At 52.9% G+C, this 27,892-nt stretch overlaps 3 protein-coding genes across 4 annotated transcripts in view; 1 reads left to right on the forward strand and 2 right to left on the reverse strand.

Moving 5' to 3' along the window:
• Positions 1 to 67: 67 nt before the first annotated feature.
• On the reverse strand, positions 68 to 7,973 carry KAT2A (lysine acetyltransferase 2A). Of its 2 annotated transcripts, none has more exons than XM_055257219.2 (18): positions 7,563 to 7,973; positions 7,303 to 7,426; positions 6,821 to 6,966; positions 6,626 to 6,715; positions 6,131 to 6,312; positions 5,839 to 6,030; positions 4,897 to 5,003; positions 4,625 to 4,735; positions 4,396 to 4,532; positions 4,107 to 4,315; positions 3,754 to 3,880; positions 2,446 to 2,556; positions 1,852 to 1,995; positions 1,449 to 1,563; positions 1,317 to 1,353; positions 1,175 to 1,238; positions 956 to 1,040; positions 68 to 798 (listed from the first exon to the last, which is right to left on the reverse strand). In XM_055257219.2, exons 1-18 carry the CDS (start codon positions 7,899 to 7,901, stop codon positions 605 to 607), a joined length of 2,514 nt encoding a protein of 837 aa, XP_055113194.1. In that variant the 5' UTR covers positions 7,902 to 7,973; the 3' UTR covers positions 68 to 604. The 2 variants fall into 2 exon arrangements, with proteins under 2 accessions (XP_055113194.1, XP_055113193.1); XM_055257218.2 differs by having other exon boundaries at positions 1,849 to 1,995; positions 7,563 to 7,964.
• A 1,421-nt stretch (positions 7,974 to 9,394) lies between these two features.
• On the forward strand, positions 9,395 to 9,948 carry HSPB9 (heat shock protein family B (small) member 9). The gene has a single exon (XM_055257260.1). It carries the CDS (start codon positions 9,447 to 9,449, stop codon positions 9,924 to 9,926), a length of 480 nt encoding a protein of 159 aa, XP_055113235.1. The 5' UTR covers positions 9,395 to 9,446; the 3' UTR covers positions 9,927 to 9,948.
• A 1,299-nt stretch (positions 9,949 to 11,247) lies between these two features.
• The window catches only part of RAB5C (RAB5C, member RAS oncogene family), a 30,162-nt gene continuing 13,517 nt past the window's right edge, over positions 11,248 to 27,892 (reverse strand). Inside the window, exons 2-6 of the mRNA XM_055257252.2 lie at positions 16,480 to 16,733; positions 14,788 to 14,939; positions 14,400 to 14,522; positions 13,012 to 13,105; positions 11,248 to 12,168 (exon numbers count right to left, since the gene is read on the reverse strand). Of these exons, the coding sequence (XP_055113227.1) occupies positions 12,053 to 12,168; positions 13,012 to 13,105; positions 14,400 to 14,522; positions 14,788 to 14,939; positions 16,480 to 16,645 (651 nt within the window). The 5' untranslated portion in view covers positions 16,646 to 16,733 and the 3' untranslated portion in view covers positions 11,248 to 12,052. The remainder of the gene's footprint in view (positions 12,169 to 13,011; positions 13,106 to 14,399; positions 14,523 to 14,787; positions 14,940 to 16,479; positions 16,734 to 27,892) is intronic.

Below are 27,892 nucleotides of genomic sequence, written 5' to 3' on the forward strand. Positions count from 1 at the left end.
TGCAAGAGGTCCCTGGGGGCCAAGGTGAGCCTGCTAAGGCTGGGACTATACCAAAGAAACAATCACACAGAGACATAAAAAGCTTTATTATTCCCTCTAAGGGATTAATGCCAGGGAATGAATGGTCCCCATACCCCCCACCCCTGGGGGAGACTGACAGAACAGTGCTGGACAAGGCATGGCCCCCTCCAGTTTGGGCTGAACTTCCAACCCCTGAAGCCATCACTCAAGCTAAAATGAGCAGTCCTGGTCCTCAGGCAAACAGCCACCTGGGCCAGGCCCAGGAATCCAAGCCTCCAAAGCTCTTGGGGACCAGGTCTGGGGGCCACCACGGCTGGGCAAGGTTCATCCCTGGCCACCAGCCACTCTAGAGGGGCTGGGCCCCAACCCAGGAGACCTCTCACACACAGTGAAGGCTGGGACAGAGCTGCACGCTTGGGGGTGCCTGAAGGTCCAGAAAGAGCTGCAGGATCAGGGGCCGGAGGACCCTTGGCTGGAGTGTCTCAAGCTGAGTCGGGTCCGTGGGGCCAGGGCACCCCCTAAGGATCAGATCAGAATCCGAGGTGGAGACATTCCAGGTCAGGGCTGTGGCCCAAAGATGGGCCTACTTGTCAATGAGCCCTCCCTCCTTGAGCTTGAAGTAGAAGAACTTCTCCAGGGCGCTGGCGCAGCGGCAATATTCGCTGTCCGGGGGGTTGTACTCGCGACAGTTGGCGATGACCCGCTGCAGGTCGGCCACAAAGAGTTTCCGGGTCACGTAGTAGCGGCTTCGCAGCCGCTCAGTCATGGTCTTCAGGTCTGCGGCAGCGGGAGACGGAGCACAGCTTTAAGAGGCTGAGGACCACGGCAGGGCTGTCCACCGGGGTGGGCCCCATGGGGCTGCAGGGCGCAGTGAGGGCAGGAGCAGGTGTGGGGACAGAAGAGGAGGGGAGGGGATGGAATGGAAGGTCCTCACCAATGGGGAAGCGGATGACCTCGTAGTAGTCAGGGGCCTCCGACTTCTTCACAGGCTCCATGAAGGGCCAGGCACTGGGGTGCGACTGGAGAGAAGAGCCGAGCTGGGGACAGCCCTGCTGCGCCCGCGCCAGCCCGAGACCACCACCCACCCCACACTGTATCAAGAGGCCACAGCCATTGGTGCGGGGGCCCTGGAAAGGAAACCTGGTCTCCCCACCTTGATTTGGGCCAGCAGGTTTTTGAGGGTTGTGTAGAGCTGGTCGGGGTCCTTCAGCTCCTTCCTGGGGCGAGAGACACCAAGTCTGAGGCTCCAAGTCCCTCTGCCCCACCCCCAACCCAGCTCTTTGAAAAACACTCACCCCTTCTCCTTCCCCAATGGCTTCCAGCCCGTCTCTCCTGCAAAGTGGGAAGTGGGAGAATGTCTCTAAGAATGCTGGTCCACACCTCAAGCAGCTTGCCCCCACTACCCTGCAACTGAGACCCCTGCTTACGAATGCCGGGAACGCTCTCCACAGGGATCTGCCTCACGCCCTCCTTGAAGCAGCTGAGCCCTGGGTAGACCTTGCGGATCTGGGCCTGTTTGCGCTCAATCAGCTTCTTGATGATCTGAGGGAAGGAAGGGACTGAGGGGCCAACTCCAGCCCCAGCAACAACCCCTCCCAGGGCCACAGTCAGAGCCACCGGCTGCACCCACCCAGCTGCAACACCACCTAATCCAGCACCTCCCCTCGTAACTTCCCCAAGGGAGCAGAACAAGAACCAAGATCCTGGCCTGTCCCCTCCTCACTCACACACATACACGCAGGTACATGTAGAACAGGTCTACACACGTGTGCTCGCCCTCTGCATGCCCATTCATGAAAAATCCCACAGATGCGCACGTGCGCACACCACCTCTTTCTGCTTCTTGATGATGTGGGACAGCTCCGTGTAGGGGATGCGGGGATTCAGCTCACACTCCATCAGCGTCGCTCCCTCGTAGTCCTTGATGTAGCCCAGGTAGCGGCTCTTGGGCACCTTGATGTCCTTGGAGAAACCCTGGGGGGTGGATGGTCATGACCCAGTCCATCCATAAGTATTTCCCAACTTCTGTAGTCCCTCCCCTGGGAGCACCAGAAGGGTGGCACGTGCCATGTGCCACCTCCTGCTCCTGAACCTCTTCCTGGGGCACTGTGAGGGTTCAAACTGTCCCTGGAAAGGTCCCAGGTCAGCTGCCCACTCCTGACTCATCCCGAAGAGCCCCCCAGTTCCTCCAGCCTGCTCTACTGGCCCCCCAGTTCCTCTGGCCTGCTCTACTGGCCCCACAGGCCCCCATTCTCCGCTGGGGCAGTGGCAGCAGAGGAAAGAAGATAGGCATGGAGACTTTCCTGGCAGGTGTCAGGTGAAGTAGGGGACGCAAAGGGACTCCTACTCCACCCACAGAGGGGCTGGACAGAATGACCCCAGGCTCCAGGCAAAGGACCGGTGTGGGACAAGGCTACGGGTCACCTGCTTTTTGAAGTAGCCGATGGCGTACTCGTCGGCGTAGGTGAGGAAGTAGAGAATGTTGTGCTTGATGTGATACTCCTTCAGGTGGTTCATCAGGTGGGTCCCATAACCCTGTGGGGGAGGGGAGCAGGACTCACCAGGAGCTGAGGATGGGCCTGGTGCTGGAGAGGTCTCAGAGACCAGAGCGGAGCGGGTAGATTGGAAAGGAGGTAGGGAGAGCGAGAGCATCGAGGCAAAGAGGAAGAAAGGCAGCTGACAGAAGAAGGGGAGCTTATGGGGAGAAAGTGAAGGGTCCGGGCTTTCTAAGCTCACTCTGGGCCAGGTGCAGTGCTTCCTGTTTTACAGACCTATTCTCAAATTAACCCCAGAGGTGAGTATTACCACCTTTATTTTACAGAAGAGAAAACCGAAACTCAGCTACATTAGGAAATGTGTTCAAGGTCAGGCTGCCAGCCGTGGCAGGGCCGGGTCCAAACCCAACACAGGCCACTGATTCCCAGTCCCTGGGCCTCAGAGTTGGGAGAAGAGGGAGAGGGAGTCACCAGAGGCCTGAGCAGCAGGAGCAATGCCTCCCACACATCAGGCCAAGATGCACCACGCACATCTGAGGTATGCGACACACAGAGCCAGAGACCCTACGAGTGGGTCTGTTTTAACAAAAGACAGAAGCCAAGACTATCAGCATAGGGCTGCTGTAATAATGATTAGTTCGGCTGGGCACGGTGGCTCATGCCTGTAATCCCAGCACTTTGGGAGGCCAAGGTGGGTGAATCACTTGAGGTCAGGAGTTGGAGACCAGCCTGGGTGAAACCCTGCAACATGGTGAAACCGTCTCTACTAAAATACAAAAGTTAGCCAGATGTAGTGGTGCGTGCCTGTGGTCCCAGCTACTTGGGAGGCCGAGGCAGGAGTATCACTTGAACCTGGGAGGTCGAGGCTGCAGTGAACCCTGATCATGCCTCTGCACTGCAGCCTGGGTGAGAGAGACCCTGTTTCAAAAAAATAAATAAAAAATAAAAAGTAAAGTAATTAATTCCCCCATGTATGTAAATGTTCTTGTGATGAAGAAAACCCAAGTCCACAGGTCCACCAAAGTGTGGCTGCTGCTTGGGCTCAGTCTGTCAACAGGTGGTTTCCTAATCCACAGTTATCAAAGTACGGCTGCCACCTTGTGGGGATGTGAGGAACGGGCCACTAACTAAGAGAAGAGCAAGGGGCTGCTGCATCCCACACATCCCGCTGCTCCGAACTGGCCCAAACTCAGGAGTGAGCCGTGGGCTGGGGCTGGGGCTGGGGAGCTGCGCTCACCTTGACCTGCTCATTCGAGGTGACAGCACAGAAGACAATCTCCGTGAAGCCCTGGGTGGGAAACATGCGGAAGCAGATGCCACCGATGACCCGCCCGTCCTTGATCAAGGCCAGAGTCTTGTGCTTCCTAAGAGAGAGGGGGGCATGTCACAGCCCCTGACTGTCCCCTTCAAGTCCCCAGAGCCCTGGAAGTCTGAGCTGTAGTCAGGGTTGGGCAGTGAGAAGTAAGAATGCTCAAAGGTTGAACCTCAGAAGTGGGGAGCAGGGGATCCCCAATTTTGAGGAGTGAAGAGGCCGAGGAGGAAGGGACCTGGGTGTGCTGCCCTGGGGGAGGGGCTCTCTGGGGGACGCACGGGTCAAAGACGAGGCGGGCGATATACTCCTTAGGCATGCGTGGCAGCTGGTGGGAAAAGACATTCTGCAGCCCCACGAGCCACAGCAACACCCGCCGGTTGGCCTTGGGCGTCAGCGAGTTGCCGATGACATGGAACTCGATGATGCCGCGGCGCTCCTCCAGGCGGGCTGTCTCATCCCGGGCCGCATTGGCCGAAAGCAGGCTCGTCTGGGCACAGAAGAGGGGTGGTGAGCCGGGGTCTCGGGTTGGCGGGGGTCCCCAACTGGTCAGCAGGTCGGGCTGCCCACCTCAGGCCCCAGCATGGCAGCAGGGTCAGTGATGGTCAGCATGACCTCATTGACCAGCTCCATGGGGATGTCACCCATCACACGGAGCCGCTTGGCATCCTCCAGGGTCAGGTTCTCCGGGAGCTTCCTCTTCTCGCCTATTGGGGAGGCAGGCAAGGTTGCACAGGATCAGTAAAAAAGGTTTGGGAAGGAGTGAATGAGGGTCAGAGGTCAGGGGTCAAGTATCCACCTGGCATAGGCTCGGCCCCTGCAGAATCCAGACTCAGGGAGCTGTTGCTGCCCCCACCCATGCTGGGGCTGAAGATGGGGGTGCTGGGAACAACCGCTGCACTGACTGAAGCTGAGGAGAGAGAGAGAGAAGTCAGGGACTGGGGGCTGAAGCCGGTGGCAGGTCTCTCAGTGGGATCCAGGGCCTCCAGCCCAGCTGAGCTCTCTTCCACCCAGGAGGCTTAGCTCAGCCAGGCAGGCCAGACACCCTACAGAGCGTACCATGGCACATACCTGGCCGGGGCACCAGCTGTGTCCCCTCTGAGGGTGGCATGGTGAAGCCTGACTCCCAGATTGGAGAGTTTGCCCCATAGATCTCCTCCTCCAGCATGGACAGGAATCTGTAGGAAGGACACAGTCTGTCCCACAACTCTGTTCTCCAGGGTGCAGCCTGGGCCAGGCAACAGAGGGACTGGAGGCTGGTCAGAGACAGACCCTGCTCTTAGGGAACTGGGGACCTGAAAGAAGGGACAGCCCCTGTCTTCTGGGAGCCTCCAATTGAAGGTAAGAGGACAGGACACATCCAGGACAGAGATCAAAGAGGCTCAGTTTCACCATGCTGTGTGGCACAGGGAGACAGGTCTGAGCTGATGTCATCCTGTGCTGTGTGGCCAGGCAGGGCACCTTGTCACCCCGAGTCCCCTCACTGCCCTCAGTATCAAAATGGGCTCAGACTCCACCCCATCTTGCCATTTCTTGTTCCCACCTGATGGCAGGGGGCACTAGAGAGCCAGAATTAGTCAGTGAGGGTTTTTTGAACAGGGGAGTTATGACCCATATTTTAAAAGGTGTGGCCGAACAGAAGAAAATGGTACAGAAAAGACCAGGAGTAGAAACTGGTTTCACTTCAAGCATAAGCTCTGGTTTCTTGGAGAGCTGTGCAGGGAAGGAGCTGAGGCTGTGTCCAGGCCCCCATGGGAAACAATTAGTAACATCTACTGGGGCGGAGGGTGGGGTGGGGGCAGCGTTAGCTTGGGCTATGTACCTGCCATCCCCAGACTAGTACTAGCAAGTTGCTTCTGGGCCATGGGCAAGTCTGCCAGGTAGACGCCCAGATCCCAGAAGGCCCATGGAGGGAGAGGAGGGACCAATCCAGGAAGCCTTCCTGGAAAAAAGGGGACAACAGGGAGGATGTGAACTTGGGGCCAAATCCTGATAGGCCAGAAGGAGCCTTACTTGGGGAAGTGAGTGAGGATGAGGGTCCTCTTCTCGGGCACCAATTTGTCCTTCTCCACTCGGAACTTTTCCAGCAGCTGCCGGCGGGTAACGGTGAAAATGGACCGGAGAAGGCTTCGCCCAAAGACATGAGTGGTTTCGTAGCGGGGGAGGCTATCACAGCTCTGGGGCACGTGGCAGTAACAGAGCCATCTGGAGTAGGGGGTCGAGGGGGAGACAGGTGAGGGCGGAACCCACTGAACCCAGGCTGGGCCTGCAAGCATCCCCCGAAGCTGCCCCTGGCTGGGCCTACCTGGTGTAATTGACCTTGTAGGTAGCCACGTCCTCAGCCTGAGACCTCTGCCGAAACTGGGCAGGTGTCTCAAGCTTCCAGTAGTTAAGGCAGAGCAAGAACATCTTTGAGAGCTCGAACATTGTCTGCCGCTCCCGGGGAGCCAGGTGACTAAACTTGTACTGCACAAAGTTCAGCACACCCTGAGATGGGGTGGGTGGGGAATAAAACCAGGAATGAGGTGTGAGCAGCCCGCAGGGCCTTTTTAGACAAAGGAAGATGCTCCCTGAGGCCAGGGACAAGGTTCTCCTTCTCCTCTCTCTCTCCCGTGCTCTCTATAGAAAAGCTCTGCTCCCTCCCTACCACCATGCCCACCCTGAGGTTAGCACAAAACACCCTCCCTTCTCTGAACCTCCCCGCTGTTCTCAGCTTGAGGAGGATGGAGAACACAGGCTCCCCACCCCCCCAAGCTGTCCCCAATTCTCCTATCCGCTATCTCCAATTCCCCTATCTCACCTGCTCAATATTAGGTTTCTCAAATGGAGGGCTGCCCAGGGACCCCTCCACCACAGGCCGGGTCATCTGCAGGATGCATTTCCGCAGTAGCTAGAGAGAAGAGGAAGGGGGCATAGAGGGGAGCGGGGTAGAGCTGCAGACAACCCCTCAAGGCCCCACCTCCTTCACTCACACCCTCCTTTAGTGGAAGCTCACCTTGAAGAGGTAGAAATAGACCTGTTTGGTGTCTGTGTCCTCCTCCTTGTGAACAGACATGAAGAGATTCTCCACGTCCACAACCATCCCCAGCAGTCGGTTTATCTCATCCTCTGACACATTCTCCAAGTGGGATACGTGGTCAGCTGCAAGACAGATGGCAGAGTTAGGAAAAACTGATAGAAGAAATCAACAAGGCTTCTTGACCCTCTTCACAGCCAACCAAGATACACACTCTGTCCCTCCAACCAGTGTGACCAACAGTGAGACTGACTGCTCCGATATCAACCGTTCGGTTGCCTAGGCCTGTTCTGGGCTGAGAGATTTCCTTTCTCCTCCCTTGGTGTATACACACTCCCCAACCCAATCCCTCCTTCGAGGCATCTTTGATTTTTTCAGAGATGAAGCTTTGTGGCACTTGTCACCCTGTCCAAGCAGGACCCAGCACCTGCCCCCAGCTCCAAGGGCGCTGCCTGCCTTACCCAAGGGGTGCTCACAACTGCGGCACAGCTCACTCAGGTTGGCAGCTGGCTGCTGCAGATCCATGCGGGGTGCAGTGGGGGGCTTGGGGTTTTTCCAGCCATTACACTTACAGGTTTCATTGGCCTAGAGGCGGAAGGATCAGTCAATGACCTATACCTCTGGGGTAAGGGCCGCTCCGCAGCCAGAGCTTTGACCCCATTCCCACCCGAGCCCTGGGATGCCCCAAGCCCCGCCCCTTCACCCCAGGCCCCGCCCCCACCTTGCAAGCCGAGAAGACCCCTAGCTTCTCAAGCTTCTTGGCGCGCGGCAGCCCCCGGACTTGCGCCTTCCTCTGGCTGGCGCGCTGCTGCTGGCTCAGGCCAGGTCGAGCCGGATCCCCCCCGCTCCCGGCCCCCCCACTTCCTACCCCGGGCCCCCCAGTCCCTGTGCTGCTGGCTGGGGCTGCAGCTGGGGCAGGGGCTGGTGCCGGGGTGGGAGTCGGAGTCGAGGCTGAAGCCGGGCTGGGTGCAGGAGTCGGAGTTGGGGCAGGGGCTGGGGACTGAAGGGGCCGGGGCTGCGCAGCCGGGGCCGGGGTCGGGGCCTGGGAAGGTTCCGCCATGGCCTCCCCCGCAGCGGAGAGCGGCGCCGCGCTCCCAGCCCTAGGGCCGCATGGGCAACCGGCGCTCAGTGCGCAGGCGTTGCTGCGCGGCGCATGACGGGAGTTGTAGTCTTCCCGCGCCTTCCCCCCCCCGCCCCACCGCACCACTGCCTCCAGCTTCCAGACTTTTCTGTCCTGTCTCTTGGCCCCTGACAGCCAAATGAGGCTTGAGTGAAGGGCCCACCCCTCTTCACTTGTAATCTCTTTTAATGGAGGCCGGGAGAGTCACGATGGCTGTCCTCTTGGGGACAAGGAGTCTTGGGGAGAATCGTGGGGTCTGCCTCTTTCCCGCGCCTCTCTCTCACTTAACCTCCTCCCCCAACTCCCGCACAGGCCCTGCCCCACGCGGCTCCGGACACCGAATTGCAGCTGCGGTAGAGATGAGACGTAGCAACAGTTCTGCAGTAGTGTGGTGGTGACCTGGGTGTATTCTCCTCCTGACATTCACCTGCACCTTTTTGTGTGCTTTTCAGTATGTATGTATTTAATAGTATCACTCAACAAAAAGGAGTTTATCAGGCCGGGTGGCTGGCTCACGCGGGAGGATCGCTTGAGCCCAGGAGTTCGAGACCAGGCTGGGCAACATAGGGAGACCCCCCCCATCTTTACAAAAAAATAAAAAATAAAGTTTATAGGCCGGGCGAGGTGGCTCACGCCTGTAATCCCAGCACTTTGGGAGGCCGAGATGGGAGGATCGCTTGAGCCCAGGAGTTCGAGATTAACCTGGGCAACATAATGATACCGTCTCTTAAAAAAAAAATTATCAAATAACAGCACCAGAGGCATAGCTGTGGTTATGATGGTCACCAAGAAGGCTACTGACGTGGAGGGTGAGGCAGAGGAGGGCTAGGCCTTTCTCTGTGCACTGGGAGCCACTCTCCTGAAGCCCCAACTGCGACTTCATCTTTGTGGCCTCAGAGCCCAGACCACAGCCTGCAGCACAGGAGGCCCGGGGGGGAATTAATGCAGCCGGAGTGACCAGCCCACTTCCTCGTGTCGCGTGTCCGCGTGGGGTTGTGGATGGTCAGGGAGAGGTAGGGTGGATGACCCAGGAAGGCCGCCCTCCCCTGGCTCTGTCTGGGAACAATCCTTGCCCCAGGCGTGGTCCTTAGAAGGCAAGACAGCCCCCTTCCAGCTGGGGGATCAATTTGCTGTTGGCTGCGCCAGGGTCTGGCTCCCTCGGGTCTGGCCTGGTCGTGGATCCAGTTCCTTCACAGCTGCGGCCTCCCGGGGTCCATTAACGAAGGTGGGGAAGGGCGGAGAAAGGGTCAGAGTCTGGGATGAGAGCAGCTGCGGGCGCGCCAGGGCGCTGACAGTCTGGCTCTTGGAGGTAAGATGGGCGTGGCTGATCCCGAACTCCGCCTGCGTTTGCAGAAGTGAAGGGAACCGAGCGAGCGGAGCTGAGCTCGGCTAGGCCGCGCGAGGTCCCTCCTCTCCGGGCGTCCGTGCGCCTAGCTCTGCGCTCGGAGCCTCGCGCCCTTTGACAGCAGTTAGTTGCTGACTCGGATGCAGAGGGTCGGTAACACCTTCTCCAACGAGAGCCAGGTGGCATCCCGGTGTCTCAGCGTAGGCCTTGCTGAACTGAACCAGGTGGCCACAATGCCGGTGCGGCTGCTCAGGGATAGTCCAGCAGCTCAGGAGGACAATGACCATGCCAGAAACGGTTTCCAAATGAAGATGGATGCCCACGGCTTCGCCCCGGAGGAGCTGGTGGTGCAGGAGGATGGCCAATGGCTGATGGTGACCGGACAGCAGCAACTGGACGTCAGGGACCTGGAAAGGGTCAGTTACCGCATGTCACAGAAGGTGCACCGGAAAACGCTCCCGTCCAACCTGAATCCTACCGCCATGACCTGCTGCCTGACCCCCTCCGGGCAGCTGTGTGTCAGAGGCCAGTGTGTGGCGCTGGCTCTCCCTGAAGCCCAAACAGGACCGTCCCCGAGACTCAGGAGCCTCGGCTCTAAGGCTTCCAACCTGACCCAGTAAACAAACGATGCGATGTGCAGCAGCCTTGGTGTCCATTGTCTTTTCTGGGGATGGGAGTCAGAGTTAGAGGGACTGGAGGCACAGGGGGAAGGAAAGGCACCCTCAAGGTGGTGGTCCACCAAGAATCAGGCCTCTGCGGGCAGATCACTTGAGGCCAAGAGTTCGAGAGCAGCCTGGCCAACATGGTGAAACCCCATCTCTACTAAAAACACAAAAATTAGGCGTGGTGTTGTGCGCCTGTAATCCCAGCTACTCCGGAGGCTGAGCAAGAGAATCGTTTGAACCTGGGAGGTGGAGGGAGGTTGCAGTGAGCCAAGATCCTGCCACTGCACTCCAGCCTGAGCCACAGAGTGAGACTCTGTCTCAAAAAAAAAAAGGCTGGGTGCGGTGGCTCACGCCTGTAATCCCAGCACTTTGGGAGGCCAAGGCGGGTGGATCACTTGAGGTCAGGAGTTCTAGACAAGCCTGGCCAACATGGTGAAACCCTGTCTCTACTAAAAATACAAAAATTAGCAGGGCGTGGTGGCGGGTGCCTGTAATCCCAGCTACTTGGGAGGCTAAGGCAGAAGAATCGCTTGAACCCAGGAGGTGGAGGCTGCAGTGAGTTGAGATCGCACCACTGCACTCCAGCCTGGGTAACAGACATTCCGTCTAAAAAAAAAAAAAAAAAAAAAAAAAGGGAATCAGGCCTCTGTGGCCCTGGGAGAAATTGGAGAAGAGTGTGGCCCTAGCTGAGCAGCACCTCCAACAGGTAGCAGCAGAGAGCTGAGTGCCCAGACTTGATTCCAGAACCAGTAGAGAGCTGGACTGGGGCAACTTTGATGTGGTGTTGGGGGGTGATGTGGACAGAGGTGGTGAGGAAAGCCAGGGGCTACAGTCTTGGCCTTAAGACCAGTCCAGCGTTCCAGGGGCTGTTGGGATTCCTTCCTCTTCAGGAAGAGAGAGAGGATCCAGACCCTCTCACTAGTAAAGACCAACCAAAAAAACCCAGAGAGGTTGTTTCTGGTGTTTCAGAGACTAATGATCATCAAATACACACTGCATGTCACCCCAGTATGATCCAGTAGGTGGGGGAGGGGAAGGGAGGTGGAGAAGTGAACACGGGCCCTGAAACTTCAAACTTGGTCAGCCCAGGTCAGCTACCTCATCGGAGCTGCTAACAGTAACAGCCTCTTTCTCTTGGTTACCATGACCACCAGCATCCCCTCATATTAGAGGGGAAGATTTTGTTTAACAAGATTCAGTGGTTCATTTTAAATCAACTTCAACTACAGAGGGCATTGTCTGATAAACTGCCAGAGAAAGACAAGGAAGACAATTGTGAGGTCGATCGATCGGCTGACTATATTGACAAGATACTGATTGGTTACATGTTGAAGAAAACATACAATACAAAATACAGAAAAAGTTGGTTCCGTCCCCTCCCACTCCCCCCCTTACCCACCCACCCCCAAATACTCATCATCATGATTTGGTCAGAACAGGGCTCAGAGCCAGAGGTCGGGGTGACCAAGGGTGGAGGGGTTGTGGGCAATGGGTTTGTGGCTGTCACAATAATGCTGTGATAATGCTGTGGTTTCCCAGCAGGGAGTTGGGGGCGGGGAGGGGGCTGCAGCCTGATGAGAGCCAGCTGAAGGAAGAGCTGCCTCTCCCTTCCTAAGCCCCTTCCCAAGGTCTGCCCCACCGCCCAAACCCAAGACCACTCCGAACAAGGTGAGGATGTGGATGCTCTTGCTGGGTCCGCTGTTCCGCAGAAGGGAAAGAAAGGGTAGCTGCACTGACCCCACTGTCCCCATATACAAGGGTGGGGGGACAAGAGCATGTGGCTACTCCCAGCAAGGGAAAATGGGAGAGCAGTAGAAAGGGGACGAAGTGGGAAGAGCAGAAGATCATATATATTAAAAAAGTGACTTAAGACTTAAAATTGAATTAGTATTTGTACAGAAAGGTGCAGGTGGAATGACTCACTCCGGCCTATGATCAAAATTATATGGAGAAATCATGGTGGACCCCTCCCCCTGCCCCCCCAAGTGGTGGCCCGAGTCGTTAAGTGCGATTGGTTAGCGTGGATTCCAGTCGGGTCCTTCAGGCGGAGGAGGCGGGGGCAGCGGGCAGGCAAGGGGGGCTCAGTTGCTGCAGCACTGGCTCCGGCTGGCTGGGTTGTTCTCCTGGAGGTCCACACCTCGGTTTCGGCCTGGAGCACCAGTTGCATTCTGGGGCTCATTCTTGGGAAGCTTCTTAGCTGTTTGGGAGGCAGAAAAGTGCATTTGTTGAGAGTACCCCAATAACTCTCCCAGTTCCACTGGAGCAGATTCTGGCTTTTACACCCAGTCAGTGATAACTCACATATTGAGGGCTTCTATGTGTCAGGTGCATTCTGAGTGTTTTCAGGAAACTGCAGCAAAGAAAGGTTAAATAACTTGCCCAAGACTACAGAGCTAATGAGTGGTAGAGCCAGGATCTGTAACCCAGGAAGGAAGATTCCAGAGCCAAATGAACTAAAAACTCCTAGGCAGTGGGTAGGGGTAGTGATGGCAGGCTCTGAAATGGGTGGCAGGCTACAGGCTCAGAGACTGAAACGTTGAGACTCTGGCCCAGGCTTCAGGAACTTCTCGGGTGAACAACCAACATCTACACCTGGGAGTCAGGTGACGATGAAAACAATTTTATCAGAAGGTTAAAAGTGGTGAAGGGGGCTGGGCACAGTGGCTCACGCTCGTAATCCCAGCACTTTGGGAGGCCGAGGCAGGTGGATCACGAGGTCAGGAGATCGAGACCATCCTGGCTAACACCATGAAACCCCGTCTCTACTAAAAATACAAAAAATTAGCTGGGCGTGGTGGTGGGCGCCTGTAGTCCCAGCTGCTCGAGAGGCTGAGGCAGGAGAATGGCGTGAACCCGGGGGGCGGAGCTTGCAGTGAGTCGAGATTGCGCCACTGAACTCCAGCCTGGGTGACAGAGCGAGACTCCATCTCAAAAAAAAAAAAAAAAGTGGTGAAGGGACCCCACAGGCCCACTCTAGACCAGCAGACAGGTGATATGCCCTTGCTGTGGCGGAGAGAGGAGGGGAGGAGAAGCAACTAACCTATTGCCATGAAGATTTCGTTCACGTTCATTGCAGTCTTTGCTGATGTCTCCATGAACAGCAAACTGTTGTCGTCTGCATAGGCTTGTGCTTCCTGGTTTGGATGGAGGTGAGAGAAGGTGAGAGGGAAATGTTGGCAGGGGTCGGGGCCCAGGATACAAACCTTCCTTGTTCGAGCGCCTTATCATAATAGAGATCAGGGGACACACACAGGGGTTTTCAGGCCTAAGGCTGCCCTGATCTGGGTTTCCCCGTTCATGTATAGCACCTCTCGGCTCACAATCACTGGCAGATGTCTTACCCGGGTTTCCCTAGGTCCACCCTGCCTTCTTGCTCTTCAAAATCACTAGGCTAGGAAATACTTGTAGAAAGTTAACCTACAAATACACTTACATGTTTGCACAAAAGCACAAAAGTATGTGGATGTCTACTGCAGCACTGTTTTCAGTCTTTTGCTATTATTAGGGATTGGTAAAAAATTATCATATACAGTATGTATAGCACACTGCCATCAATGTAAAGAAAGGGATTAAAAAACACGTGCATATTTCCGGAAGGACAAGAAACTGGGGAAATTAGAAGAAGAGAAGTTGAGTTTCTAGGGTTAGCAGAGACTTAAGTATTTTTTTTTCAATAAGTTTAATTAAAAAGTCCACTTACAAGAAAAGATAAGCAGAAGGCTAGTGATCCATACATACACACACCCCTACCGCCAAAGAAAGAGAATCAGGGAAAGACAGGTGACAGGCAATTCCTTTTAGGCCCATGTTTTATTCTTTTCTTTTTTTTTTTTTTTTTTGAGACAGGATCTTACTGTGTTGCCCAGGCTGGAGTGCAGTGGCACGATCACTGCTCACCGCAGCCTCAATCTCCTGGCCTCTAGTGATCCTCCCGCCTCAGCCTGCAGAGTATTGGGATTATAGGCGTGTGCCACCACACCTGGTTTTTTTTTTTGTTTGTTTGTTTTTTTAAAAGAGATGGGGCCTCACTCTTGCCCAGGCTGGAGTGCAGTGGCACAATCACTGCAGTCTTAAACTCCTGGGCTCAAGCAATCCTCCTGCCTCAGCCTCCTGAGCAGCTGAGACTACAGGTGCGTGCCACCAAGCCCAGCTAATTTTTAAATCTTTTGTAGAGACAGAGTCTTACTGTGTCGCCTAGGCTGGTCTCGAACTCCTGGCCTCAAGTGATCCTCCCACTCCAGCCTCCCAAGGCACTGGGATTACAGACAGGGGCCATGTTAGGCCCATGCCTGAGGCACGAGAGGACAGCAGATGGAAGCTTCCCTGTTGCCTCCTAGCATAGTCCTTCCCAAAGCCCCTGAGCAACCCAGGTGAGGCCGGTGGGAGCTGCTTACTCCACTCCTTCCCCCAAGTCTGTCATCTCCCCACCTGGAATTCCACGGCTCTCTTGCTGGCCAGGTCTGCCTTGTTACCCGCGAGTGCAATGACGATGTTGGGGCTGGCCTGCCTCTGTAGCTCCTTCACCCAGTTCTTGGCCCGTGCAAATGTATCCTGAGGAGACAGGGACAGAATGTCGAAGGGATAGAGAAGGCATTCTGCCCAGGGCCACCCATTAGAGACTCTCAAGCTGGCACAGCCAAATTATCTAAGACATTGCCACCTAAAGATTATGATGCAATGTCCCCAAACAAGAAATCTGCCCACCCCCCACCCAGGAACAGAGGGTTAAGCGGCCTAAAATCGGGGCTCTGATAACCCAATCCCTGGGGCTTTGAGAAGATGAAGGGCAGAGGAAGAGGCAAGGGGCAATCTTTACTGTGTTGGTGATGTCATAGACCACGATGGCAGCCTGGGCCCCCCGATAGTACATGGGGGCCAGGCTGTGATACCGCTCCTGTCCAGCTGTATCCCAGATCTCAAACTTGACTGTTGTGTCATCCAGGCAGACAGTCTGTGTGAGGAAGGCCGCTGTAAGAGAGAAGGAGCGTCCATGGGCAAGAGCGAGTCGGAAGCCACCCCACATAATCCCACTGTTGCTTCTAGGCTCTGGCACTCAGAAGCCCACCACAGAGATGGGCACAGAGAACCCTCAACCCAGGAGCCAAAGCAGGCCTGAGTGGGGGGTGGAGTTTGGATTTTTATGTATGTGTCTGGGGTACAGGGTCTGCACAGGCTTTACAGACCCAGCCCAGGCAAGGGCAGGAGAAGGGATGCCTGCATGCACTGAGCCATCTCAGGACCACTCTCTGAAGAGGAACGCAGCAGGGGCAGGAGAGGGAAAGCCTAGGGGAAGCCTGACTCCAAGCACAGAAGGGTGAGCGCCCTCAGACCTCCTCCTCCCGCCACTCAGAGAACAGACCAGCTGGGGACCTCTCTACCCCTCAGTTTGCTCCAGCCCAGGGGTGTCACTGACCTTGGGTTTCCTGAGGACATTCTCACACACTTAGCTATGCTGGGGAAGTACACACTGTTCCACCACCAGGCTGAGGCTGGGTGGCCGGCTTCCCAACCACCCCTACCACCTCCAGGCACTCCAGCTAGCCACTGCCCCTAGCTCTGACCCAGACCCGTTCCTGTATGGCCACCCTATGACCCGATCTTCAGTCACTAAGAGGTGACTCCTTAGACAGGGGAACGCAGGGTGCCTGTACACATGCTTCAAAGGAGGAGTCCAGAGCTGGGACAGACAGCAAAAGGCCCCTTTGCCCCTGGACCCAGCAGAGAACCCGGGACAGCCATGTGTAGAAGCCTGCTTTCCTGGTCTGCCCTCCCCCAGCTCACTGAGGGACCTGGGGCACTGCCTCACTTCCCCTCTCCAGCTCCTGACCCAAATGCTGAGGAGGCAGCAGGGAGACTGCTGACACGGCCCATTTTGTTTCCAGCTGCCTGGAAACCTCCTACCAACCAAGAGAGTAGAGAAAGGATGACTCAAGGCCAAGGCCAGCATTGGCCCCTGCCTCTTGATGTCTGTGTTAGCCATGGAGACAAGAGGCCGAGGCCAGACCCTCACTCACATCCTAAATGCTGACCACTGTAGAATCAACAGGCTGTGAGCTCCAGAAAGGGTAAAGCCAGCTTCAGAAACACCCACCTATCACCCAGCTCCGACTCACCAGGCTGTTCCTTCTTCTGGAAGTGGGAAAGGCCAGGGCACATGGACCACCCGTTATAGTAAGAAGGGGCCTCAAGATCCAGAGTCAGCCTCTCCCTCCATGAAGCCAGGGCAGTGAAAGGGCCTTAGCCAAGGCCACACAAATCAAGAAGGGGCAGAAACAGGATGGGAAGCTAGCTTTCCACTCCCAGTGAATGCTTACTAGCAATGCCTGAGGGGACTCTGGCATGGAGATCGGTTGCTGGGCTCGATTCCAGGGCCCAGGTGAGGAAGTGGGGCTGCCACCACAGATGCATTTAGTCTCTAATGCAGGCAGGCAGCTTCCCATCTCCTCAAGGTCAAAGCATTTCTTTGGCAACCTTTAGGCCCCTCCCCGACTCCCTCATGCCCACTCACCTCCGATTGTGCTCTCCTGGTACTCGTGAAACTGTCCCTTGACAAAGCGGAGGACGAGGCTGGATTTGCCTACTGCAGACTCCCCCAGCAGAACCAGCTTAAATTGACAGATCTTGTTCCCAGCAGCTGGTCCATTGGGTCGTGCTGCGCCTCCCCGACCCGCCATTGCCCGTCCAGCTGTAGTGGTCCAGAGAGCGTGCGGGTGGGGACTGGTGCTATGCAAAGAGGCACTTAGTGGGGAGGGGGACCTCCAACTGTAAGGGAGAAATGAGAAGTCCTGGGTTAGTTCAGAGGCCGTCACCCGCTGTGTCCTTCTTAAATTACAGATCTTTCCCTCTGGCCTCGCTGAAGACCTAGCCGACTGCTTCCCCTCACCTCACCTCCCTGCCCTCCCCACTAGAGGTCAGGAGGCCTCACTGGGCTACACTAGACGTCTACTGGCTCTACCACCATCTGAGCCGTAAACAGGAGAATGGTCTCCCAACTTCAGGCTCATGGTTCTGAGCAAACACATTGACTTCTGGATCCCAAATATGTACATCCACCTACAAATAAACACACACAGGTGATGAATCAACGTGTGACAGCCTGGTGACAGTTAACTCAACAGGCTCTTGGGGCAAAATTAAAAAAAAAAAAAGCTCAGGAAGATACTAGGATTTAGATTAACAATGAAGTTCCAGTCTGGTAGCCAGGACCACAGTGGTGAGGCAGACGGGGGCCCAGGAGGTCCTGGTAGAAAGCTCCTCGGAGAAGGTGCTTGGCCAACCTCGTGGGCATTCAGGGACCAGGGCCTGGCCAGTACAAGTTGTTATTAACATAGCCATTTTTCTCCTGCCACCTTCAGAAGGACTGACTGACTTTCAGTCTAGGGCTGGATTGTGTGCCTCTGTGCACCAGAATCAAAGTAATGTTTCACTCTCTCATCCTGAGCCTTCTTCCCTAGTTCTCTCATTTTTGATGGGCCAAAATCTCCCACCCATTAAAAAACAAAACACACACAGAAACAAACACATAGCGAAACACACAGCGAAACACACACCAATACACAAACACACACACACCGAAACAAATACACACTGAAACACACACACAAACACATGCCAAAACACACACAGAAATACACACCAAAACAGACACCAAGACACACACCGAAACAAACACACACAGAAACACAAACCAAAGTCAGAGCTCTGCCGCAGTCAGCACAGCTACCAACTTTCCCCTTTTCAATAGAGACCTCAGTTCCATTCTCTACTGGCAGAGATGGGGTGATGGACAGAAGAGGCAGGAGATGTGGGAAGGCAGAGACCAAGTCCTGCACCCCCAACAGCTGGTGTTCCAGCCCCGACATCTGAATCAATTGGTTAGTGACAGCTTCAGAGGCTCAACTTTTTGTTTTTGGTAAGTTTTGGAATTGCAGACACATAAGGAGCCTATCTCTAGAAGCCTCTAGAAGACATAAGTGGATGTCTTCATCAGACATATACATCTGATGTCAACAGACATCAGGATATATACAGAATGTTTTACAAACAGGTCCTGTGAGTAGGTAGTAAGTACTGAACACTGTTCAGTGTTTGAACCTGGGTTGGAAAGAAAAGGTTTTTATTAGGCTGCCCTTTGCATAATGGAGTCTAAGATCCCAGGGAAAGCCCTGATCTGCCCCTGAGCAAGGGAAGTACATTCCCTCATGGTCAAGGGACAGCAATGTGGATGAACAGGAGGTGTCTGTGGGAAGCAAATGGTCCACACTCATGCAAGAAGCTGACAGCAAAGGGTTGTTTTGTTCAACCTCAAATCGTTTTCCACATCCAAGTTCTCCCAGCAACTCATTTAAAAAGTGAGCTTCAGGAAGAATGATTCACTAGCCAGAAACAACAGTTTCCTTTCTGGACAGAACCAAAGGAAAAGAGGTTTGAAATGGGGCCCACCTCTTCCCTAAAAGTACAAGAAAGGAAGTACGGGGTGGTGGGTCTCAATCAGCAACCAGAAATACCATGTAAATATTTCAAAGTTATGCCATTTCAATATTTCATAGTTTAAGACGCTTTCTCATTTCACCCCAGTCAATGAAGAGACAAGGTCTGTGCTTTCTGCTTCTTAGAGATGCCTTCCTCACAGTGCCTATGTGCATACTAGGAACTCAGAGTGCTGACTGAAGGAAATAATTTTTTTTTTTTTAAAGAAACAAGGTCTCACTGTGTTGCCCAGGCTGCAGTGCAGTGGTGTGATCACAGCTCACTGCAGCTTCCAAGACCCTACTGCCTCAGCCTCCCAGCAGGTATACACCACCACACCCAGCTAATTAAAATTTTCTTTCTTTCTTTTTTTTTTTTTTTTTTTTTTTTTTTTTTTTTTTTTGCAGAGATGGAGTCTCACTGTGTTGCCCAGGCTGGTCTTCAACTCCTGGCCTCAAGCAACCCTCCCGCCTCAGCTTCCCAATTGCACAACCATTATCTCCTTCAAGCTTTACGACAACCTCCATTTTTCAGATAGATAATTTAACATGCATATATTAAATGTCCTGCTCATGGTCACCCAGCTTACAGGTGACAGAACCCCCCCAGACCCACCATGGACACGATGCCATCCTCCCTGCTGTGGAAGAACAACGGAGGCAGTGCCTGCCCTATGTTTGGTTTAGGGCTGCTAGGTGAATGAAACTCTTTTTTGTGGCAGCAACTTTGCTGGTCCAGGAAGGTCTAGCTCTAGCTGGCTCTAGCAACAGTCACAGTAATCTTGCAGTTTCTGAGTGCCCTCAACAGTTGGAGGAGCCGCCCAGAGTCAGGCAGGGCGACAGCAACAGAGGGAAAACCACAGTGGAATTACAAGTTGGTTATTACCATGAATCCACGTGACACAGAGTCTTGGCTGAGCAACAGTCTGTGGCTGGGGCACCGGAGGAGAAGGTATGAATGGACTGGGAGATGGTAATAGAAAACCAAGTCTCTGATTCCAAAAAAACCAAAGCAGCTGGTGCTTAGGGTACCGGGCTGGGGAGTAACCAGCACCTACAGGTCGAGAAAAATACAGGTAACAGATCTAAGTCTTGTCACTACCAAACCACAGGGTTAGAGGGACAGAATGTGATTTTTAAAAACAAGCCAGAGGGGAGACAAATAACTCTCCTGCAGTGGTTCTCAACGGTGTCTGTACATTGAAGTCATCTGTGCAGCCAGCCCCTCGAGATTCCCATGAAGGTTTGGTGCAGAGCCCAGCATCTGCAGGTGCCACTGAAGCACAGCCAGGGCTACAGCATCTGGCAGAAGAGTGAGCACAGGCATTGGCTTTCGGCACCACAGATATGACTGTCTCCTGCCACTTCTGAATCACTTTGTAGAAGCCACCTGAGCTGAGCCTCAGTGTTCTCATCACTAATATGGGGCACACCAGGGTTAATGGCAATGTTTGCCAGCTGTCTCACACACATCATGTTGAGTAAACAGTAGCTAAGAGTACTGACACGGTTATTTGTAACACTTTCTCCAAGACTATTGGTGAACAGACTCTGGCCATCCCAATGAACTAAGACAGGCTCTCCCTGGCATAAACTAGCTGGTGACATGTTCTGCCTGGTCACTGATCCTGCCTTCCAGAGATACCTGAGCAGGCACACCCAGCACTTTTTATGGTCTGTTGCCTCGTGGTTTTCCTGGCCCTGCTTGGTGATCAAATGAGCAGTGGTGTCCAACCTTTGCAGTCAATAAAGCCCAAGGAAGCCAATTTTGCTGGGAAGGGCGCACGGAGGTATGAGGGTGTCTAAGCCAGGGGAAGGCCAGACTGAGAGCCCCAGGAAACATTATACCCTCTCCTCCCAAGCCTGGGAAACTGAAGACATGGTAGGTAGTAAAGGTGAATGCATTCACTGAGCTGTCCTGCTTCCCAGGAATGGGTGTCTTACTGGCAATCTTTCCTTTTGAACCCCTGGCAAAAATTATCCACTTGTGCAGTCCAGGTGATGGAATTATAACCAAAACTGACATGGTTTTCAAAGTCGTCTTGGAGACAAAAATCAAATTCTCCATAAGAGCTAAAGTTACAGTCAAAGTTGATTTTTTTTAATTAGCCAAGGCGGTAATACACACCTGTAATCCCAGCTACTTGGGAGGCTGAGGCACAAGAATTGCCTGAACCCAGGAAGCAGAGATTGCAGTGAGCTGAGATCGCGCCATTGCACTCCAGCTTGGGGCAAAAGAGTGAGACTCTGTCTCAAAAAAAAAAAAAAAAGTTGGCTTTTTTTCACGAGTACAATGGCAGTGCTGGAGCTTCAGATCTAGGGAGAAAGATTCTCCTTGCCATGGACCCACCATCCAAATCAGAACCCTGGCTTGTTCAGAGGCCACTAAGAACAAGCACCAGTCCCAACCTCATGTCTTCCACAGGAAAGGGGAGAGAATGTATAAGGACTTGGAGTCACACTATTTTCCTATTAATACAATGCACATGAAAGGGCAGAAGGGATCTAAGCTCCTAAACACCCCGGCCCTGTGCACAGGCACTTCTGGGCCAAGGATGGGAGAGACAGAGAAAGAAAAATGGGACACTGTTCTTCCCTGCTCCGGGGTTCCCTGTGCTCTGGACACTACAGGTCAGTGGGTCTCGAATTCTTTTTTTTTTTTTTTTTTTTTTGAGACAGAATCTCGCTCTGTCACCCAGGCTGGAGTGCAGTGGCACGATCTCTGCTCACTGCAACCTCTGCCACCCAGGCTCAAGCGATTCTAATGCCTCAGCTTCTAGGAGTAGCTGGAACTATAGGTATACGTCATTATACCTGGCTAAATTTTTGTGTATTTTTTGTAGCGACAGGGTTTCACCACGTTGGCCAGGCTGGTATCAAACTCCTGGCCTCAAGTGATCCATCTGCCTCAACCTCCAAAAGTGCTGGGATTACAGGTGTGAGCCACCTGTAATTGTTTTTTTTTTTTTTTTTTTGAGATAGAGTCTCACTGTTGCCCAGGCTAAAGCAGTGGTGCAATCACGGTTCACTGCAGCCTTGACCTCCCAGGCTCAAGCGATCCTTCTATTTCAGCCTCCAGTCAAACTCTTTTTCACCAGAATCACCCAGGGCCTTTAGAAAATACCCTGACCAACTGAATTAGAATCTCTAGAGGTGGAGTCCAGAAATCAGTATTTTAAAAATAAGTTCCCAGTGATTTTAAGCAGTTGATCGAAGCACAAGAGCTACGGTTGATATAGGAAGGAGGGAGAAATCTAAGAGACAGAAAGGCACCCCCGATCAGTGCTGTGCACAACTCATAAGTGTGCACGTGTAAGTCCATGAATGTGGGAGGGGTCTTCAGCTTCACTCAGCAACTGGAGCCTTCCCCAAGACACTAGATGCTGCTGCAATTCCTCCCCCTAACCTCCCTTCGAAAGTTTCACCTTTCTCTCCTCTAAACCACGAAGTCACCCACTTCATATGTTTTGTCCTTCCTAGTAAAAGGATGAGCAATTCCAGCTGATGAGTGTCTCTTGTGCTTCCTGTTTGCTTTAGAGACTTCCTCTAGCTGAGAGTCCTGGCACAGCCTGGAGAGCAAGCTGATTAGGGAAACCAATCAGACTGTTGACTGGGGGGGGGGGGGGGGGGGGGGTGTAGAGACTAGCTCACTCAAGGTTAGCCGGGTGGCCTGAGAACCAAGTGACCCCGCCCAGGGTCCCCTGGAGGTGCTTCTGACCAGTGACTCTTCAGCTACATTTTACCCCGGAAAAAGGCATTCCTGAATATTTAAACAAGAGTCCAACAAAACAAAACAAAACAAAACAAAACAAAACAAAACAAAACCAAAAAAACAACGGCAGAAAGGAGTTGTTAAAGAAAAGGGAGCAAGGGACACAGGAGGAGGTAACTCGGTTCAAAGGCTAAAGTGGAAGACATTTGATTTAAAAGCCAACTGGAGCCAGGGCTTTGCAAATGCTTCCGAGGCTCCGATTAGTTGGGGAGATGATTTACCCATAGGCTCAATAACACAGCTCTTCCTCAAAAGGGAAAACCACTGCCAGCACACAGAAACAGAGGACAGACTCACAGCAGGACTATCCAGGCTTCTAGCTGGTTGCAGACCCAGAGGAAAGAAGAATCTGAAGCAACGCCAGCCACGATCCACATGAGGTACCCACACACCTTCCCCAGCGTAGCTAGCAGGTTAGGACTTGGGAGGCTGAGCCGGGTTTGGTTCAAGCTCCACTCCACCGTTTATTAGCCGTGTGACCTTGGCCAAGTCACACAAGTGATCATTATCAGCTTCAGTTCCTTATCTAAAAATGGGCATTCTTTAATACTAATTGCATGGGGTAGTTCAGATCAAGTGAAACAATTCACCACAGTATCAGGTTGAAGGTGAGCTTTCAACAAGTGGCAGGTTTATTACTCTAGAGGCTAGAATTGGCAGTCAGAGCCCAAAAGGGCCTTAAAGACCCCATCCTACTGTTGACAATTAAAGAAAAAAAATGAAGGTGAGGGGAAGTGACCTGCCTAGGGTCACACAGCCAGCTGGTGGCAGAGCCCAAGCCTGCCCAAGACTCATAACTCAAGCAAGGCTCTCCTATTAGAGATAGAAAGAAAAACCCCAGAATATTAACAATCTCATTACCATAACCCCTGTTACTAAAAATAACAGGGACTGCGACCTTCTATGCATGTTTTTAAAAAATGTAGCTTTTAGCTAGGGAAAAATGAGTTTCTATCAAACTGAAAAAAGCACACTGCTGCCAGGCGAGGTGGCTCATGCCTGTAATCCCAGCACTTTGGGAGGCCGAGGTGGGTGGATCACCAGAGGTCAGGAGTTGGAGACCAGCCTGTCCAACCTGGTGAAACCCCGACTCTACTAAAAATACAAAAATTAGCTGGGCGTGGTGGCTGGCACCTGTAATCCCAGCTACTTGGGAGGCTGAGGCAGGAGAATCACTTGATCCAAGAGGCAGAGGTTGTGGTGAGCCAAGATCGCACCATTGCACTCCAGCCTGGACAACAGAGCGAGACACCGCCTCAAAAAAAAAAAAAAAAAAAAAAAAAAAAAAGCACACTGCTGGATGGAAGAGTTTTATATCTTGATTTGAGAGGTAAATATATGAGTGTATAATCATATAAAAACCCATCGAGCTGTATTTACAATTTGTAAACTATTAAAGTCACATGTCAATAAAAAGGTAAAAAAATGCTGCTGGTATAGAATTTTGCATATAATCATGAAAAATTAAAGCTTGAAAACGATATGAATGCAATCTAGCTCCTCTGTATATAAAATATTTTCTGCCTCTTTAGTATGAAGAAAATAATATTAAAGACAATCAAGGGCTGGGCACGGTGGCTCACGCCTATAATCCCAGCGCTTTGGGAGGCTGAGGTGGGTGGATCATGAGGTCAAGAGATCGAGACCATCCCGGCCAACATGGTGAAACCCCGTCTCTACTAAAAATACAAAAATTAGCTGGGCGTGGTGGCGCCTACCTGTAGTCCCAGCTATTCGGGAGGCTGAGGCAGGAGAATTGCCTGAACCCGGGAGGCGGAGGTTGCAGTGAGTCGAGATCGTGCCACTGCACTCCAGCCTGGTGACTGAGCGAGACTCTGTCTCAAAAAAAAGGACAATAAAAAACATGATACCTGAATCGGAAAAGACCAAAGGAGAACAAAGATACCCAAATGTTAAACACAAATAAGGTGCAAGACAATGGGATTCCTCATAAAAAATAAGATTCCTGCATATATATTAAGGATGTATTTAGTGTTTGGGCTTAACTGTGGGCTAAAGGATTTTCAACTGGTTTAAAGCTTCACAATAATAAAGAGAAACTGATATTTATGTCTTTTCGATGGGGAGAAAGAGGTTATAACAGTATGATATTCTGCACTCCCCAGCTAGTCCAGAGTATATCTGCAGAAGAAAGGGGGGTTTAGGGGTTGGGGGACGGAATCAAAGAGAAGGGTGTCCTCTGTGTGACCAGGACTATGGAACTGCTTCACACAGGGCCCGTGTCTTACCTAAGAGTCTAACAGGGGAAGCTTGGCCCTGGCCCTGGAAGCCAGAAGCTTAAGAGCCCAGGGTGAGATCTAGCCGAATCCCAATGGGGGGTGTTGGAACAGGGTGGGCTCCACCTCCCACCTTCAGGAGGTCCAGCTCTTAAACCTAGACTTGGGGGAGGCAGCAGTAGGGAGGAAGGTGCTGCCTTTCCACAGCCACAGGAAGATGACCCTTTTTCCAGGGGAAAGGGAAGTAAATCATCCCAGAGGGGCACTCAAGGTGAGCTGGGTCCCCTACCACGGGGAAAGCACCCCCCCAGCTCCCTTAACTGGGATTGGTTTCATTTCATTCTTTTCTCAATAAGATTTCTGAGGCTTAGTGCCTAGACTTCCACACCACAATCAGGCCCTCATGGGATCCACCAGAGCCCCAAGTGCAGCCACCAGCTCCACCAATACCTGCAAAAGGGGCCAGCGTGCAGGGGCGTCAAGAGGCTTAAAGCCTGGATACGCATTACCAAGTGATCTTTAATAAACACTGTGCAGACTGAGCCTGGGACTTTGCCGAAGTCAGCCAGGACAGAGCACAACTGGCTCTTGCAGCCCTTTCCCTTGTGTGGGAAGTCTTGTATCACTCAGGACAGATGCCAAGCTCACTCAGGTGGAAGACACCCCTGAGGGACAGACCCTTAGCTTTCCAGGACTCTACCCCAGCAGAACACCATGAAATCCTTCCCTGATCCCTGAGCTGTCTTCCCAGCTCTCAATGACAGATGGGTTCTCTGGAGAGGCTCAGAGAGGAGCAGTCAGGGCTGGATGGAAACCTCCAGCATCCACTCCGTCTTTCTGCAACCACAGGGAGGAAGACTACTGGGGTGGGAGGACATCTCCATGGATCTGCTGGCACAGCTTGGCCAGTGTGGTCGGCCAGTGCTGTCCACAGAAGGGCCCCAGGCTTCATGGGCAGCTCAACAATTCTCAGTCATTGGCCCTACTGGCCAACAGAGGAGACAGGTAGCAAGGAAGGCCCACAGACAAGGCACTGCCTGCAGCTGCACCAGGCAAGGCTCTCGGCCAGCCTACCGATTCCAAAAGGCACCAGGGGGGCCAGGCCCTAACGCTGACATTCCTGAGAGACTGTTCTCCCTAAGAGGGCCCAGTGTCTAACAGCACACCTCAGTCAGCAAGGTTGTGGCAGATTATTATTATTTTTTTTTTTTTTTGAGACGGAGTCTCGCTCTGTTACCCAGGCTGGAGTGCAGTGGCGCGATCTCAGCTCACTGCAACCTCCAGCTCCCAGGTTCAAGCAATTCTGCCTCAGCCTCCCGAGTAGCTAGGACTACATACGCGTGCCACCACATCTGGCTAATTTTTTGTATTTTTTAGTAGAGGTGAGGTTTCACCATGTTAGCCAGGATGGTCTCGATTTCCTGACCTTGTGATCCAGGCTGTGCCAGATTCTCTACTCCTGTCTAGGGCTGCTCTCTCAAGCCTCAAGCAAAAGCTCAACTTAGAATCTTTCTGCAGCCCAGAACCACACACATGTCCCAGCCACAGGGCTTGGTAGGGATGATAACATGGCTGTATGGTGGCTCACACGCCATCAGTCAGTTCTTCACCTGCCAATGCCAGGTGGGATGCTAGGAAGAGTGCCATCCAAGGCAAAGGTTCTTCTGGCTCCAGCCTGCCCTGCCGCTGTCCTGGAATAGGGCATGAGTCAAATGGAAGCCAGTCAGGACAGACAGATGCAGGATTCCTGTTGATCCACAATCCTCACAACTATCCTGTATTTCATTTGCTCAGGCAGTTACTATTTAGCTAGGACATTTCTCACTGGAATCTCATCAATGCAGGGCCCATCTTCCCGCCATATCAAAAGGGGCTCTGCAGGGGTCAGAAGCACCAGCCGGGACAGCTGCCACTTCTGCTGCTGCCCTAGGCCCAGAAAGACTCCAAAAACCTCTGTTGAAAGTCAGGATCAGAAGCAGCACCTGTTCATCCAGCCACTCACACCAGTGGACACCTCTCCAAAACCCTTCCCGCCCTTACAAATAACAGAAAACAAAAGAAAGCCAGTTTAAATCACTGCCCCCTTGTTTTGCCTTCAGCTCCTAAACAGAGAGCAGAGGTCATGTTTGAGAGGAAAGTGGGGGAAAAGAGAACCAGCAAGCCAAATGCCTCCTGTTCAGACACCACACACACCGTGGTCAGAGGCTATGCAACCAACAAGAAAAAAGTCACAGTTCTCGGTGGGAGACCTGAGGGATGATGGCTATTCTCAGAAGCCTGGGCACCAAAGAACAATATTTTAGAATATATATATATATATATTTTTTTTTTTTTTTTTTCTCTGAGATGGAGTCTTGCTCTGTCGCCCAGGCTGGAGTGCAGTGGCACAATCTGGGCTCACTACAACCTCCGCCTCCTGGGTTCAAGCGATTCTCCTGCTTCAGCCTCCTGAGTAGCTGGGATTCCAGGTGTGTACCACCATACCCGGCTTGTATTTTTGTATTTTTAGTAGAGATGAGGTTTCACCATGTTGGCCAGGCTGGTCTCGAACTCCTAACCTCAAGTGATCTGCTTGCTTCAGCCTCCCAAAGTGTTGGGATTACAGGCATGAGCCACTGCACCCAGCTCTTTTTCTATATATATTTTTGAGACAGGGTCTTGTTCTGCTCCCCAGGTTGGAGTGCAGTGACACAATCATAGCTTACTGCTACCTTGACTTCCTGGGCTCAAGCAATCCTCCTACCTCAGCCTCCCGAGTAGCTAGGACTACAGGCGCATGCCACCATGCCCAGCTAATTTTTCTATTTTTTGTAGAGATGGGGTTTCGCCATGTTGCCCAGGCTGGTCTCAGACTCCTGGGCTCAAGTGATCCACCTGCTTCAGCCTCCCAAAGTGCTGCGATTACAGGCATGAGCCACTGTGTCTGGCATCTTTCTTAATTTTTGCTGAACAAACTGTAGAGTGGTGCCCAGTGAAGAAATCAAGCAATGAATAGGTCTAAACAAGATTCAATGAGTGAATCACACTTCTGCTTCCATGGCCCCAAATGTTCGTAAGACTAGTGTAGGTGGCAAGGGGTTGGAGAACTTGGGGGACTGAGGGTTGTGAGTGAGAAAGCAAGAGAAATTAAAGGCACTGTTGCAGATGAAAACAACCACATTACAAAATTCTCAAAGGCTGGACAATGGGTTTCCTTTGTGTTAACAGCACATAACAGCAAGCCTGACCCATAGTAGGTGGGCACAGATACGGTGAACTGCACATAGGAGAGGTACTGCCTGCTTACACGTGGCAAGTGAACGGGAGAAGTTGAGGGCTTAAATCCGCATTCATCTGCCAGACGGCTCAGGTCCCCTAACAGAGCCACAGAGCAGCTGAGGAGCTGCCTCACTTCCCTAGGGAGGACTTCCTCCATCCCTACTGCACAGGGCTTAAGAGCACAAG

The sequence above is a fragment of the Symphalangus syndactylus genome, chromosome 20, assembly GCF_028878055.3.
Source record: "Symphalangus syndactylus isolate Jambi chromosome 20, NHGRI_mSymSyn1-v2.1_pri, whole genome shotgun sequence".
Lineage (NCBI taxonomy): Eukaryota > Metazoa > Chordata > Mammalia > Primates > Hylobatidae > Symphalangus > Symphalangus syndactylus.

Excerpts from the sequence above, each read along its gene's own strand:
- KAT2A (XM_055257218.2), bottom strand. The coding sequence starts at position 7,901 with ATGGCGGAACCTTCCCAGGCCCCGACCCCGGCCCCGGCTGCGCAGCCC. Across the intron at positions 1,996-2,445 it reads TCGGCTACTTCAAAAAGCAG|GGTTTCTCCAAGGACATCAA; the intron begins GTGACCCGTAGC and ends TCCACCCCCCAG. Across the intron at positions 1,239-1,316 it reads CCATTGGGGAAGGAGAAGGG|GAAGGAGCTGAAGGACCCCG; the intron begins GTGAGTGTTTTT and ends CTCTCGCCCCAG.
- HSPB9 (XM_055257260.1), top strand. The coding sequence starts at position 9,447 with ATGCAGAGGGTCGGTAACACCTTCTCCAACGAGAGCCAGGTGGCATCC.